The sequence below is a fragment of the Truncatella angustata genome, assembly GCF_020726525.1.
Source record: "Truncatella angustata strain MPI-SDFR-AT-0073 chromosome Unknown BKA67scaffold_11, whole genome shotgun sequence".
NCBI classification, from domain to species: Eukaryota; Fungi; Ascomycota; class Sordariomycetes; order Amphisphaeriales; family Sporocadaceae; genus Truncatella; species Truncatella angustata.
The window spans coordinates 1,221,441-1,236,647 of NW_025763391.1; the positions used below are offsets into that span (position 1 = coordinate 1,221,441).

The 15,207-nt window shown below is 48.8% G+C and overlaps 3 protein-coding genes across 3 annotated transcripts; 1 reads left to right on the plus strand and 2 right to left on the minus strand.

The window, feature by feature from the left end:
• Window positions 1-4,931: 4,931 nt before the first annotated feature.
• On the minus strand, window positions 4,932-5,894 carry BKA67DRAFT_585880 (uncharacterized protein). The gene has a single exon (XM_046104222.1). It carries the CDS (start codon window positions 5,656-5,658, stop codon window positions 5,083-5,085), a length of 576 nt encoding a protein of 191 aa, XP_045952141.1. The 5' UTR covers window positions 5,659-5,894; the 3' UTR covers window positions 4,932-5,082.
• A 3,151-nt stretch (window positions 5,895-9,045) lies between these two features.
• BKA67DRAFT_527193 (uncharacterized protein) lies at window positions 9,046-9,292 on the minus strand (the record flags this gene model as incomplete). Its single annotated transcript, XM_046098823.1, has 2 exons — window positions 9,046-9,191; window positions 9,262-9,292. The coding sequence occupies 2 exons, from the start codon at window positions 9,290-9,292 to the stop codon at window positions 9,046-9,048; spliced, it is 177 nt and encodes a 58-aa protein (XP_045952142.1).
• Window positions 9,293-14,245: 4,953 nt separating this feature from the next.
• On the plus strand, window positions 14,246-14,961 carry BKA67DRAFT_664670 (uncharacterized protein; the record flags this gene model as incomplete). The annotated part of the gene is made up of 2 exons (XM_046108420.1): window positions 14,246-14,479; window positions 14,533-14,961. 2 exons carry the CDS (start codon window positions 14,246-14,248, stop codon window positions 14,959-14,961), a joined length of 663 nt encoding a protein of 220 aa, XP_045952143.1.
• Between the last annotated feature and the right edge of the window lie 246 nt (window positions 14,962-15,207).

A 15,207-nucleotide genomic window follows, 5' to 3' on the forward strand; every position in this document is an offset into this window, starting at 1 on the left:
GTACTGTATTTGCTAGGCTTCGTAGATGCTATGCTACCTTCATGGCTGCCGCGGCCCTCTTCTCTACATGGCCTTTAAAGTTGAGCTTCCTGTCGAACCATACGCCGAGCCACCTGAGAAGAGGTGTCACGCCTTCTCCTTCCTGCTCTCCGACCGGCGCAATCGTGACGTGTTTGGTCGTTAGTCTTGGGTTATGTCCGCCCCTCTCCCTGGTGATATAAAGCATTTCCACCTTGTCCGGTGCGAAGTGAATCTTGTTTGCCAGTCCGTACTCCCAGATCTCGTCCACTTCCGTTTCGAGCGCAGCGATATTGTCGTCTAGGGACCTGGACGCTTTATAGATACAGATATCGTCCGCATATCCAAACCAGCGTTTTGGGTTTTGTTTAAGTAGCTCTGCCAGGTAGAGCATATATAGCACTGGCGACAACGGCGACCCCTGGGGGGTTCCGCAGGCCTGCACCACGTAGCCAGTCGTTACATCTTCTAGCCTCACCCGAACCTCCCTATCGGACAGGAAGCCCCGTATCAGTCTGACTAGGCCTATTGGCCAGCCCTGCCGTATAAGTCGTTATAGGAGTCGTCTCTTAAGCAGGGCATCGAAGGCTCCCTGTACGTCGAGGGTTATCATCGTCACTTTCTCCCCGCTAGCCAAGGCGAGTTCTGCGTCGTGGCTGAACGCTGCCACCAGATCCGTCGCAGACCTTGTGGGCAGCGCGCCGCAGTGTTGCGGGCTGAGCAGTTCGTGCTGTAGCGCTACCCAGGCCATCCGTCCTGCGATCAGCCTTTCGAGGCCCTTGCCGAGGCAGGACAACAGGGCTATCGGCCTCTACGACCTGTAGCTTGAGAAGTCCGTTTTGCCTGCCTTTGGCAGCATTACCACCTCGGCTTTCTTCCATTGGCGAGGAAAGTGGGACAAGTGTAGGCATTTTTCGAATATAATCTTGACGGGTCCTCGCATATGCTCCCAACAGGCTTTGAGCAGCCGTGCTGTAATGCCGTCTACTCCTGGGGACGTGCTAGCGACCCCGATCGTGTGTTTTTCCACCTCTTCCTCGGTAGTCGTGGCGTGCCAGGGTAAGGTCTCGGGCGCCTGCTCCGTTTCTATAGGGTCATACTCTAGGTCATCTCCACTCGAGAATCTCTGCAGAACTAGGCGGAGCAGCGCGGCTGCCTTCCCCTCCGTGTTCTCAATCAGCGCCTCCCCGTCCCTTAGGGGAGGTGATTTGAGTCTTGGGGTGCTCTTGTGCCAGTTAACCACGTTCCATAGCTTAGCTCCGTCCGTCGCGGCGTCTATCCTGTCCCGCCAGTACTGCCTCTTCGCCTGTCGGACTGTCTTGAGAAACTCCCTGTGCTGTGGAGAGTATTCTCCAAACTCTGGAACCCAGTCCTTATCCGGGTCGTCTTCCGCCGCTCGGTATGCTGTCCACGCCTGGTGGCACTCTTCCGACCACCACGGCGCCGACTTCCCAGTCGTCCTATCCTGTTCTCCCACCGCGCCGATCGCCATCTCTATTATCTCCGTAAGGGCGTCCACCGCCGCCTCTAACTGTTCCGTGTTTTTGATCTTGTCTAGTTTTGGGAGTCTTGCCGTTCCTATCCCGACCAGCTCGGCAAAGCTTTCAAGCTTGTTTTCTGGGACTCTCCATCTCACTTGTTCGAGTGCCTCCTGTCCACGCCCTGGGATTGTGATCAGTATGGGGTAGTGGTCTGACCCAGCATCCAGTTCTTTATCGACTCTCGACTCCGCAAACGGCACGTTGGAGAATGCCAGATCGAGGGTGTGCCCTTCCCTGTGCGTAGCTTCCCCAGGCCTACCTATAAACGGTATTCCCGCCGCCACAGACCAGTCGGCCAGGCGGACACCCCCTCCTGCGCCTGTCACCCCTGGTTCGGATGTTGCATGTTTAGCGTTAAAGTCCCCCACGACCAGCGTGTTAGGCGGTGGTTGCAGGTTGGTGACGTATTCTATAACCGCCTCCATTTCCGGTTGTCTATATGCGTTTAGGATTGTAATACCGTTGACGTCTAGCCATAGCATATCTCGGCCTTGTACCGGTCTCCTCTGGGTAGCTTTGAGCTTTTTCCCCCGGCGGATATAGGTTAGAACCCTTGGTCTGTCTTGTGTCGTGCTCCAGTGGTCTACCGGTGCGTACATATCCCATGCCGGGTGGCTTTTCGTCCGGCTACCGTCTTGCGTCCACGGCTCCTGTACGACCGCGAGGTCTATGTTATTCTCAAAGCATTTCTGAAGAAATGCGTCATGTGAGCTACCGGACCTCCGCGTGTTGAGAGATGCAACTCGTAGAGCTTTTGGTGTCCGATGTCTTCGCCATCCCTGGTATTTCTGTTTTTGTTTCCTATTCATCAAGTGTCAGATTCTGATAATAGCCTAGGCTTTCGCGCATTCTGGTTTCCGCCGTCTGGCTTGACAGCCTCTGGGGCCTTCGCGACGAGGGGCCTTTTGTGTTCTCCGCCTCCCGCATCTCGGTGTCTGCCTGGTTGGGGGGCGTTGGGTCTGCTGGGGTATCCCCTTCCATCGCCCTCTTCCTGCCTCGCAGTGCTCGGGCGTCGGTGGTCGGGCGCCCGGCCACAGGGCGGTTCGACCCTCTTAAAGCCTCTTGCGCCTCTTGCACCTCTACCGGCTCTGCCGACTCTGCTGTCTCGATCATTGCGTGGAGATCGACGAATCTCCGGCTTCCAATCTTCCGAATGGCCTTAACCTGGCTCTTCGTCTTGTGCAGGATTTTGCCGTGCACTTTCTGTGGTCTAGCCGGGCATTGCGGATTGTCCGCTCTGTGTGGTCCATAGCAGTTCGCGCATTTAGGCGGCTTCTCGCAGGGGACTCCTGGGCCGTGCTCGTCCTTCCGTCCGCTACAGCGGCCGCACCTGGCGATTCTTGTGCAGAATCTTCCGCGGTGGTGTCCTTGGCAGTTCTCACACTTGATTATTGTTATCTTCTTTTCATATACTCGTGAGAGCTCGCTGGCGGAGAAGAGCCGAAATCTCTGGGTTGGTTGTCTGAAGCTGACATGCCATGTGGCCGTGCCTTTTGCAGGGTCTACTCCGTGGCGGGAGATCCGAACATCTGCCGGCGTACTTCCGGTCTGCGCGATCACCTCTTCGATGACCATCTCGGGTGTGACTATCTGCTGAGTTCTTTGTAGATAATCTACTATCGCCCCCGGTACTCCTGGGACGATGTAGCTAGCCCATGTTTCTGGGAGTTCTACTGCCTCCGCTTGGAGGGCTCTGCTGAGGCGGGGCTTGTTCTCTGGTCCCATGACTTTGTCCCGGAGCTCTGCCGTGGCTAGCTTGATCGCAAAGCCGGTTGCGGTCGGTTTCGCGTCCGGAACGTCTTTAAGCGTTAGCTGGAACTCTGATACTACCGCCTGCCGGACGGCATACGGCTGTATAGCTCGCGCAGTCGGTGTGGCAGGCATCCTGATCAGGATTCTTAGGTCCTCTTGTGGCGCAGGCGCTGATGTCCTGGTCTCCGTGGTCTTAGCAGTCGAGTGTTGGCTCTTCGTGTTAGTGGTCGGAGGCGTTACCCTCGCTCGTCCGCCCTTTTTCGGGCCTTTTGCCACCGTGGCCCACGTCTGATTTGTGGGGTTTTCCTTTGGTCGGTTGTGGCTTCCCGAACCTGATTCCTCGGACTCTTGTGTCTGCTCTGGGCTGCTCTCAACCCTGATAGGAGCGTATAGGTGCCCATCGGTCTCTGCAAATACTGCCGTGTTGAGATGCCTCGCTAGGACGTTGACGAGCTCTCTTGCCGTCCTGCGCTAGGTGCTAAGGTAATCTCCCTGAAAGGACTTAACGAAGCCGTCGAGTGTTCCTGCCAGCTTCGTGATCACTTCTTTCTTGACTCTGAGGTCTCTCTCCACTTGAGCCAGTTGGCCTGTCATCATTGACTGGACCGTCTCTTCCAATCCAGCGGCCTTCCTAGGTAGTTTCTCGGGGGCCCTAAAGCTCAGGGTCTTGGGCTTCTTCCGCTGTTTGATGTTTTCATTTGATGGCGTGTTTGGCCCTGTTTCGCGGGTGTGATGGGCCTGCTCCTCGGCCGGCGGCCTTATTGGGGTGGTGATGTCGACGTCCATCGCGAGATTTTCGTCTTGGTGTTGATATTTTCGGGTCCCACTATGGGCCCACTGTTATGGAGTTGGTGTGCTATGCGCCGAGTCGCTAACAGTTGCTTGCGCTCGGACAGTAAATAGAAGGGAAGGTGTTAACTAACATCAGTAGTAGTAGTAGCTGTATTTAACGTCGTGGCAGGCTCGTATAACGAGGCCCGCGGGCCTCCCTTGGGGCACTTGACGTGCTAGGCTAGAATCTATGGCTTGCTACTTTAGGAACCTCCGTCTCCAATCGACTTCCTTAACCCCCTTTTTCACCGACCTCTTCTATCTAGCAGTTTCTCCGCCTTATGGCTTATGTTCTTGGATCCTTCTGCCCTCGCCGGTTAGGGCAGCGTGGTCCGGTTGTTCTGCGCAGGTGTGAAAAGACCTGCCTGGTTCGAAGGCCGCCTGCTTGCGGGCTCCATATTATGGTCTCTTTATCCAACCCTTTTTAGTGTCGGATGTATGCGAGGAAGACTCTGTCGGGCTCTACGGTGGAGACCGTCGAACTGTCGAGCCTGTGCCTGTTAACGACTGGCACGAGCCGGGTTAAGTAGACCGTAGCGGGATTCGAACCCACTTGCTCTCGTTGGCCACCACAACAATGAGAGCACCGCCAGGCGCACTTAACCACTGCGCCATACGGGCTTAACTAACATCAGTGAAGGAATGAATGGATATAATAAGGATTGGATTTCCTACTCTACATAGACAGTCATTACTTCAGTGATCAATCTAAGCATCTATCTTACCCATAGGTGAAGCTCACGCTTTGACGACTACACTTGTGAATCTCTTTGCTCAGTATACTCTGAAGGTCTATCTCTATATTCTTCTATTTGCGGTTAGCATATATTGTTAGCATAAACCCCCTTGCATTATATTATTTGTGGTTGTGCAACCCGATAGTATAATTGTCACAGCATCCGCAATATCTAAACTCCTTCCCATAGTATTAAGTTACAAATTAAGTACCAATAACAGCTCCCAGCCCGGCGGCTGATGCTAAGGCGCCGATGGCACTTTTCCGCGCGTTCCTTAACAACCTCCTATGATCTTCGATTTGCGCCAGGGAGCTTACCAATACCTCCTCAAACGCCTCCCAGGGCAAATCAGTCCTTTGAATCTCAATAGTGCCCGTCTTGCCCGATGAGTGCAACTCGACTATGGATAAGAGCTTGCCATCTGCCTCTGAAAGCCGCCACGAAGCCTTGTATCCGTCCATTCCCGTCGCCTTCCACTCAACACGGCCAATATCGCCGTGTGCATCAAAGTGGCCGTTCAGTGCGCGGTACGAGATCTCGACGTTGCGCGATGGGAACTTCATCTTAACTTTCTGGCTTAGAGAGTGCCAGTCAAATGTTCCGACGATCGCGCCAGGATTGGCGCCTGTTCGCGAAATCAGGGTGAACTCTGGACCTGATGAGAATATTCCGGTGGCATGCACGATCTCATATGATTGTTGAATTTGTCCCAAGGGAGTCAACCCGGAGGTACTCCAGGAGAGTTTGTATGGATTCTGGTCCCGTGGCGGTTTGGACATCTTTTTTCGAATGTGGAGGCGGGTTAAAATATTGGAATAAAGCGCGACCTTATAAATCGTTCTTTTAAAACAGCCACCATTCAAATTGGTTTGTAATTATTAAACATACAAGGCGGAAGAGTTCATTCTGTCTTCTATGTTATTTAAGTAGAAGGACTCCAGTGTAACGATAGCCAGTGGGCATTTGCGCTAGCAGTCCAAAAAGACCAGCTATATCGGCGATCGCCGATATGTCCACTATCCCGCTATATATGGTTGGCTCGTGCTGCTACGCAGCCCACGCAACCACACAGACCATTATATATTCCTTTCACGGCAATTACCGAAAGTAATAGGCGAATACGAGAAAATGCCGGCAACTTTTACGGCGCTAGAATGCTAAACAGCTAGACCGCAGCAAATATCACACCTTCCATGTACTTAGTATCCTTGTTTTAACCGGGGTAGGTAATGGTCGATAGCTAATCTCTCACTAATTAACTGAAGATTGACTTACTAAGTACAAGGCAATTGATTGAATATACGAATTCGTTTAAGTCAAAGAGATAAGAGCCTAGAGACCAATTATAGCCTTTTATATAGTCTGTTTATTTAGCTTATATTGAACCAGGACTACTGTCTTGTCCCTTGGTTATAGGCCTCACGATAAGCTCGCAGGCTCTTTAGTGGACTGATCAATAAGTAAAGAATGGAAAGGATGAGTTTAACAACCAAAATATTATTAATTAGTGATAACGAGAAAGGCTCGTTGTCTTCGAATAGATCGCTGCAAAAACCAACGACTGACTGTACCAAAAGTGTGAAAAGATGAAAAAGAAAACTGTCTACATGGCTCATCTCTCAGACCTTATAATGAGCAGGCCGAGAACAACTCCGACAAAGGCCATATGATCCACTTAGCCTTCCCGCTGTAATAGTATAGCCAACACTCACTACTTCAATATAGCTATACATTTTCTGTGTGTAAAGAAATAGTGTTGTAAGCACATCTGGTAGAAAGATGTTTATATTAAGAAAAAGATAAATTAGGTGGAAGCTAAGACAAAAACTAGGGAGTTCACATATATTCTCAAGTTGTGTGTAGTAGAGATTTAAATAGCCTTTATTTAGTTATATATAGTGATAAGAGGGTCGTTCCCAGGGTTCTTTTATGGGGCTGAGCACTGCACTAAGGCCTTTACCTGCCAAGCGGTATCCAGTACTGACAATGGAGTGAAATAACTACGCAGGCTGAGTGGTTGGCTAGCTAAACGGTGGGTCGCCAAGACCAGACCTCGTACGATTCTCACAATAGACTGGTGGGAGAATCTTACTGATACTTGCCAAGCCGTGCCCTGTAATTAGCTACGGTGCTAAACCAAATCAATACCTGTCCAGGCTCTTATTTTGATCAGCTCAAGTGATTTCAGCCACAGCTCATAGCTTATTACTTAGCCATGGCTCCGGTTGCCTTAACAGAAACCCTGCTATCTAATCGGAAATGGAATTTGGTATTGGTCAGGGGACATCGACGATAGGTCTGTAGACGAGAGCATTCATCTAAGCAGTGTATGCCAGCTGGCCGGCTTTCGACATGCAAAATCTCCACGCTCCTAGCCGCTTCTCAGACAGAAAGCTCCCTTCTCGGCAGATGGAAAAGATAAAATGACTGCGTCACAAGCCTATGAAGAGTGCAATTTATGTTAGCAAAAAGTGGCCGACTCAAGCTCAGAGAAAGACGATGAAATTCGACAGGGGAGCCACGATGGATCCAAACCTGGACCGTTTCATCGTGGAATCATTACATCTTACTACCATGACGAATCACCCTTTGGACCGAGCCCCCCCCTTTTTTTTCGGGCCTAACGAAGAACAGGGCTTACAACAAAAAGACTATAACTTCACTTATACATTGGATTAGCTCAAAGTGCAAAAGTTCTGCAATCTAGATGTTGGCTGCAGTTTACATTGGTTGTACTGGAACCCTACCACAACACATCCAGTAGATATATTCCTCCTTGACCCGTCGGTAATAGGCTGCTTGTGCTCTTGTGTAACGATTATATTATCTGGGATAAACCACAAGAGTATAAGGTGCTGGGAACAACAGTGATATCCAAAATTACTGGCACCACCGCAACCAAGTTCGTGTAAAGCAATGATATAGCGAATTTCCACCTCCCGCCATGCTTTAGATGCTGGGCTTTCGGGGCCGGACCGCTGCTTCAATTGTATATTGTGGAGTATGGTCTGAGTCCTGATGATTATCAAAATCCCCATGGCAGATCAGTCTAAGCACTGAATTACGGATTTTATCTGCTTGTAAAGTGTAGCTCATACAATCGCGCAGGTAACAGAAGCGGACGGCACTGGAGAATACATTATCTAGACTTGTGAATTATACCATATGAGAGGCGAAGCAGAATGATACGAACGATTTGAGCTATTCATATGACCTAAGAGGCTTCTTTGCGAGGCGTGATTATGGGCAGATTCTGTGCCTTGGCGGTGCATGTATAAACTTAATTGGGAACTTGATACTCCAAGGCTAGTTGCTTTATGTGGGTGTTTCATGTTAGTGCACTTGCTATCGGATGCATAGAAGTCTAAATGTTTTCGCTTCCCTTCCCAAGGCATCTTCGAGTGGTGGTGCTATCTATTGATATCCACGTCGGATATCACACCAACCACCCTCGCTTAACTTGGGGAAAGCTTCAATTAGTAAGGCATAAAGCAAGCCTGCCAGATTATTACCTGTCATTGTGTTGCAAACATGCAATGTTCACCAAAGCATACCGAGCACTACTCCTAACTGGCTACAGCTAGAACCTTGCCCGTATACCGAACCGCCACATGTGCAATGGATTCCTCAATGATTCCACAATATTATTCCCAATTGGAGCCTAATTTAAAGGGTCTGTTTCGCCACTTGGGCAAATCTAACCAATATTCTATACACAGTGCTCAAACGGCTCGCGTCATGATTGCACGTTTGAGCTAAAGTTTGATTTGGAAGAGATGAGAGATCGTATTTGAACTCTAAGTAGAAGTACAGGTATTGACAAACGGGGACTTGAAGATTGTCAGGGCGAAAACGTTGGCGTAGCGAAATGACACACTGATATTACTGTCCTATGCACTACGTATGAGGTACAAGACAAGAGAAGGAGACATAACTTTGCATAATGTCTGCTTGTCCCATAACACTCTCAACTCATATGGTACCAAGCACACGTGCTGAAGATTAGGAAAAAGAACACCACCAAAGAAGGTCGCCATCGGAGTCCGGATGGCATGGCTGCATTTGATATCGATTCTTGAAGCCGCCAGAAGAAACCTCAGGACGTCACATGCTGCTGTGATCATGTCCCAGCGCTCGAGGGCAGCTAAGATGTTCCTGTCCATCTTTTAACTCACAGCGCATACGTGAGCTTTCGGCGGGTACTTATTCCCGTTGACCTCAACTTTAGGCTCACATGAGCACCACTCATCCTGTGAGATATGGTCCAAAACCTTCGGAATATGGGCACCACATCCATACCAGGCAACTTTTCCTGCGAGGGATATTAACGCCATGGCCTCACGATGAGATAGTGACAGAGGAAGCTGAAATATGAGACATACCGCAAGTGCTGCAATTAACTTTCCTGCACATTTCTCCGGTTATTCTGCCCTTCGTGTTTTCTTTTTTTGGGAAGGGGGGGGGATATTAAACGTGGCAAGGAGTTTGGTGCGATTATATCATATACAAGATTGAAAAAATCTTGAAATGAAAGAGACCTGGGCTCTTTATATGTCCTAAAAACAAGCACCAGGTGTGTAATCAAGTGCATACCCGGTAGAATATAAAGAGCCTTGCCTACGATTCCCCGATTTAGTTGCAACTTTATTTTGCTGGGTCAGCTTAACTCGGGCATCTGTAAAGTGGCAAAAATGCGTTGTAGTAGTCATCCAACTGCCGCAATTTGTGGAAACATTTCCACGAGCTGAAGATGCTTCTCGATGCGAATATCGTATAATATATCCTGTTGTCACACCAACGTTCAATAAATATGGTGGGTTTTGACCCTTTAGATTGACTGAAATCAATGTCTTTACAAATTTAAAACACGCAGAGCTTTTCCTAATCTGAGACTTTGGATAACAATAGTATTATCCTATGCCATTGCTCGGTCGTTGTGCGACGACTCGGCGAACTACGTGGGATTGTCAGGATCAAGTATCTCAGACTTCCTAATGACCTACTTAGTACGTGACGTCTCTCTTTTCAGCAGACAAGACCTGACCAGTCCACACTGTTTCAAAGTGCGAGCCATACTGTTTCCTGCCGGCATTGGTGGGAATGGTCTCGTAGGCTTGCTGGGCCTTCAAGAGTGCGTTGATTTGTCGGTGGGAGGAAATGATCACATCGCGGGGCGGAGGCCGCTACTGCCGGCACCAAGCAACCAAGACGCAGCTACGATCAAGTTTCAGCGGGTCAATACTTACGTTTGCTAATCTTCCTCGCGTTACCCTGACATTTCGATAACGATTTGACATCAGACTAACAGCTGTAGCAGCACATGAGATTGAGTATCGATTTGAGAAATGAACCTAATTGACTAGCCATCTTTCGCCACTTATGCAACGCACCCCCTTTGTGCAACGTAATTTCCGGCATCGCGATGATCTCCTCTATACCAGAACCACGTAATTCCTCCACCAGTTCTTGTTCAATTGATACCGTCTTTTGGGAATGGTTAAAGCAAAGAACGCGCCTTACTAGTTCCAATTAGTTTGGTCGAAAACGGCGAATGTTATAATCGCTCAGCGCGCGGATTCGGGGTGGCCGCGTTAACCGTGTCACGCGACGATGGAAAGAATCGCAGCCACATCATGAGCCTACGAAAGCATTCAGAATCTCTCGAATTTTCAATAACAAGAGCTTGTTGACTGGATTTTACACGAGGAACGTCGCGGACGTGCTCCAGCAAAGAAATCCGTACGAGAATTCGCCTGCGAAATTGCGTCAGGCTTAGGCCCGAAGGCGACCCCGTAAGATCAGCCACAATTGGGGTCTAGAAGTTCTTTGGCCGTCACAACAACCTCGAGACTAAAGTCGGACGTATTGTTAACGCTGACCGAGTCGATTGGATCAATTATAAGCCTATACAACAGTCCTACGGGTACATACAATTGGGACGAAACTGGCGCTCAGGGAGGCAAAAATCGTGACAGTACTGCCGTTAGAACATCAAGAACACGTCGAGCACATATTAGGAAGTGAACCAAGCTCCCATCCGAAGGTGGCATAGCTCTGTCAAGGGGATGGTGCGCACGGCAAGGTATCATCCAGTACGTCGTCAACACTGTTCCGTATCTGGAACCCACTCAGTGGCCGCTCCGCATCACCTGGCTCGATTACTGCCGGCGCATGGCCCGCTCAGTCCATGAAATCTTCCACTTGAGAGTCGCGTCCGCAATTAGGGTACATGTCTATCCACATGCGTGTGTTACAGAAGCAAAACTCCGGCAGACGGTGAGACCTCCGCTTGAGCGACACGCCATGTGTGCTTTTGCTGGGTTGGATCAGAAGAACGGCGTCTTTCGTGATGTTTGCTCATCAGTCTTATCCACTGTCCATTCTTGCTCTTGTGAAGTTTGGCACTCGACAATTTGTGTATGTTCGAAGCATGTAGCTCCTCTTCGAACGATCTAATCTTGCTTTCTTGAATTAGAGGAAATTCGAGAAATTCCAAGTCAACAATGACTTGGTTCTGCGAAGGCAGCCGCAAGTGCTTGTTTCGGCTGTATGATAAGCCACGCGATGTTGATAGTGGCCATGGAGCGCTGTAGGAGGAAGGTATAGGCAACGGGCACGGTGGTCCATAGTCAAAACTCTGGCACGACGCAAAGTAATGTATTGCCATTCTTGAGGGATGCTGTTCGTCACTGCCTGGCGATCGAAAACAGATTCGATTGATGCCGACAAAGGATTTAGTAATTAAACAAAGTCTGAAGACGGGAAGCAATTATATCTCCAGATAAGCATATTGTGGAGAAGCATCTTTAATTATCTAGCAAAAGGTGCCTCAAAGATTCACTTGAATTATGGAGTCAATTATGTCTAGTACAGAAAAGCATTAATTGCAAATATCAAGATGCAGCATGTACCATGGCATGAGTACTCTACAATGATAGAACGGAAACTTTCATAGAAGGGCCATAACTGCTGCTAATTTCCCTCTGATTGCCTGTACTTTTTTGACCATTGTACGAACGATGGTCGCTTGTAAAGCTAATTGTGCAGCGCCTTCGGCCTTGTCGCCTAGCAGAGCTCCGCGTTCCTTCAACTTCAACTCAAATGCACTTGGCTAACAGAGTTTCTCTGGGAGAACTACCAAAAAACTGTTACGGGCTATGGGTCGTGTATCATTTGTTAGCCAAAGCTTTCAACCATGAGCGCGACCATAAAGCTCAACCGGACTAGCTTATAGGCACAGCGGAGGGCGTGCACTTTCCCCAAGCAATAAGGTTTCGACGGACTGGCGAGGTGGCGAATCTGCAACCGCAAATTGTGCCATCATATGGATGAAAGATTGTCTTTCTATTCTTTTTCAAGCTTTAGATGCTCGTCAATAGGATAATCAACTGAAACGTACATTGACTGCGCCCCTCACACCTCTGGGGTATCACGGTGGTTTAGGACACGCCCTTTCCTTTCATGAAAGGCTATACAGACAAGATCAAAATCGGCGTCCTCTTTTTGTCTCTCTATTCTCATTTTGGGCAAAAAAGATCCGATTTTGGCTGCCTCATATAAGTGTAACTCAAGTACTCTTTCAGACCGTTCGAGTACTGATTCCTGGACCATGGTTTGTGACTCTTTTTGCGGAAATATTTATGCTCTAAGTATTACACAGTAAGTCAACATTTTAGAAATTAGATTATGAGCACTGCATATATGCTTTTATGGCCGGAAAGGGCGTGTCTTGAACCATCGTGGTACTCCAGTTGTTCAAAGATATACTTCTGGATCAGAGCCAGAACTGGACTGTCCGTGATCAAAGAGAAGATAAGAGAGACAAAAGAGGAAGCCAGATTTGATTCTGGCTGTATCACCTCGGCTTCCATTTGCAAAATTTCAAAATCAGAGCAGAACGAGAGGAACGTACCGAAAAGAAAATATCAATTTCCTCTTCCACTTTCGGAAGAAACAATGCATTACTGTTAAGTACCTGGCCCACAGACATACTTCCTCTTTTCGTCTTTCTCTTCTCCTCTTTTAAGCACAGACGATCCAATCTTGGCTCCCACTTGGAAATATACCACGAGTACTCTTTCAGATTATGCCAGTTCTGATGTCAGGATCATGAGATGTAACCAAACTCTTCTGGAGTAATTCATGAACCAAGTATCATTAATGAGTCAATATTATCAAAAGTGGATAATACGCGCTGCATGTATGCTTTTATGGCCGGAAACGATATGTCCTCAGCCATCACGGTACTCAAGAGGTTGATGAGTATACTTCTAGGTGAGAGCTGCAAGTGGACTGTCCGTGCTTAAAAGAGAGTACCATGGTACGACGTTTGGACGTAGGGATGCGCAAGAAGCATAGCATTAAATTAGTGCTGATTTGCGTTTTTATTGGGACTTTTTCATTTACTCGGCCTGGCCTTACGATAATCGTGAATCACCTATCTTTTACAAAAGCTCTGTAAGCGATTAGATTGGGCTCGGGCACCGGCACTCGAGCGGGTGATGAGCTACTAGCCACCACGATTTTGGACTCTGCCCACCATCCATTGTGACTAATGCCTTTTTATAGAATACTTACGAATCTGCTGTGTGAAAAGTGGAATGAACAATTATTCATAGATAGCGTTAGAGGACTATATAAGTCAACGACAGAAGATGTTCAACTCAAGCTAGTCATCTTTGCCGTTGCATGGAGTCATTATACGCCTATGGACTGAATTAGAGGTCTTCGTCCACGAGGAAGGTAAAATTGTGCTAGGCCTCACTGCACAATGTAAAGATAGGTCAGAAATTGGTAATTACAGTTTTGTACCGTGGACCCAAAAGATGCCGTAGTTAGGCAGAAGCAGATTAAACTAACTAAGCCCCGGCTAGAATCCTGATTAGCACAGCGCCCTCGCTTACTGGATAGCTTAGGATTTTTTTTTGGGGGGGGGGGGGGGGGGGGGGGCCTTTGTTGGAGAAGCACTTACATAGCGCACATTTGCCTTCCGTAATTACTGCACTAAACGCGCGTCGCCAAACTCAACCACATCTTTCTGTGAATTTCTGCTATTACTGTAGTCCTGTGAGACATATGGTCGAATATCAGGTCATACAATGCTTTAAATCTTCAGCAATACCATGTTCGGAAGAGGGCAAAGAATTTCCTAATGTGCACAAACAGCAGGTATCTATGCATATACATCTACCCTTCCTATTAGCCCTTGGGTAGGTCAAATTAGCTGATCCGCCACGTCCATCGCCACTTCTCAGATAGGATCAATCCGCTGAATATCCCGTTTTGTGCGCCCATCAAGGATCGAGCTCCGAGTATTCTGCCGCCCTTCGCCATAGAACGTCAGAGGTGCATAACACTTAGAACAACATGAAGTACGATCTTAGTCCGAGCATCACACATCATCCCCACCTCATCAACCTTCCTCGCGATTCCCCCGGTATCCCCCTTACACGTTTCGAGCGACGCCAAGCAGCGGCTGTCGGGCAGAGAACCGATGACAAGCTACATGGTCCCGAGGCGACCAGTTCCATAATCCGGCAACCGTCGATTTTAACCAGTGACGTTGAGTTACACGCAGAAACCGGTCCTGATTACTACTTCGTCGGCAATATGACGTGTATAACCTCCTATCCGGCTATAAGTCGCCGTCACAGCTCTCGCGGATCAGATTCGACATATATCGCAATTTAAAAGCGACCAACGTCGTGTCACGTTCCTGGATTTCACACATACCATTTTGGGCCCCTTTCGTAGACGCGAGCAATTTATATCACCTCTACGAGAAACAGAACAAAACGATCGAAGCTATGCTCACGAGCGCCGCAAGCCACCGCTCAGACGGGCTCAGGGAAGCTCTACCTGATACGTTGCGGCTCAAAATCACGGTGTACGGATCACTCGGCGCCAACGTGGTACTATCGATACTGCAGATTTTTGCGGCGGTGTGGTCGGGCTCGCTCTCACTCATTACAACCATGGCTGACGCGGTCTTCGATCCGCTCAGCAACGTCTTACTCCTGCCCTGCACCCGAGCCACGCATTACGTGGACCCAACGCGGTTGCGTCTAGCAGAGCGCGTTTAGAGACTGCCGGTATTGTTCATCATTTGTTTCCATTGCCCAAAAAGTACAGCCAAGTGCGTATTGTGTGGCAGGACCACCGAAACGACCTGCTTATTAACGGATTTGGTATATCAACCTGTGTCGGGGGATCTAAGTTGATATGGTGTAGTGACTCGGCAGGAGCAACTGTACTGTCGAGCGTCATTGTGATCCTCTGGTTTCGTACTGTATGGGTCCAGTTCATGCTCCTTGTTAGCGTCGCTGCCT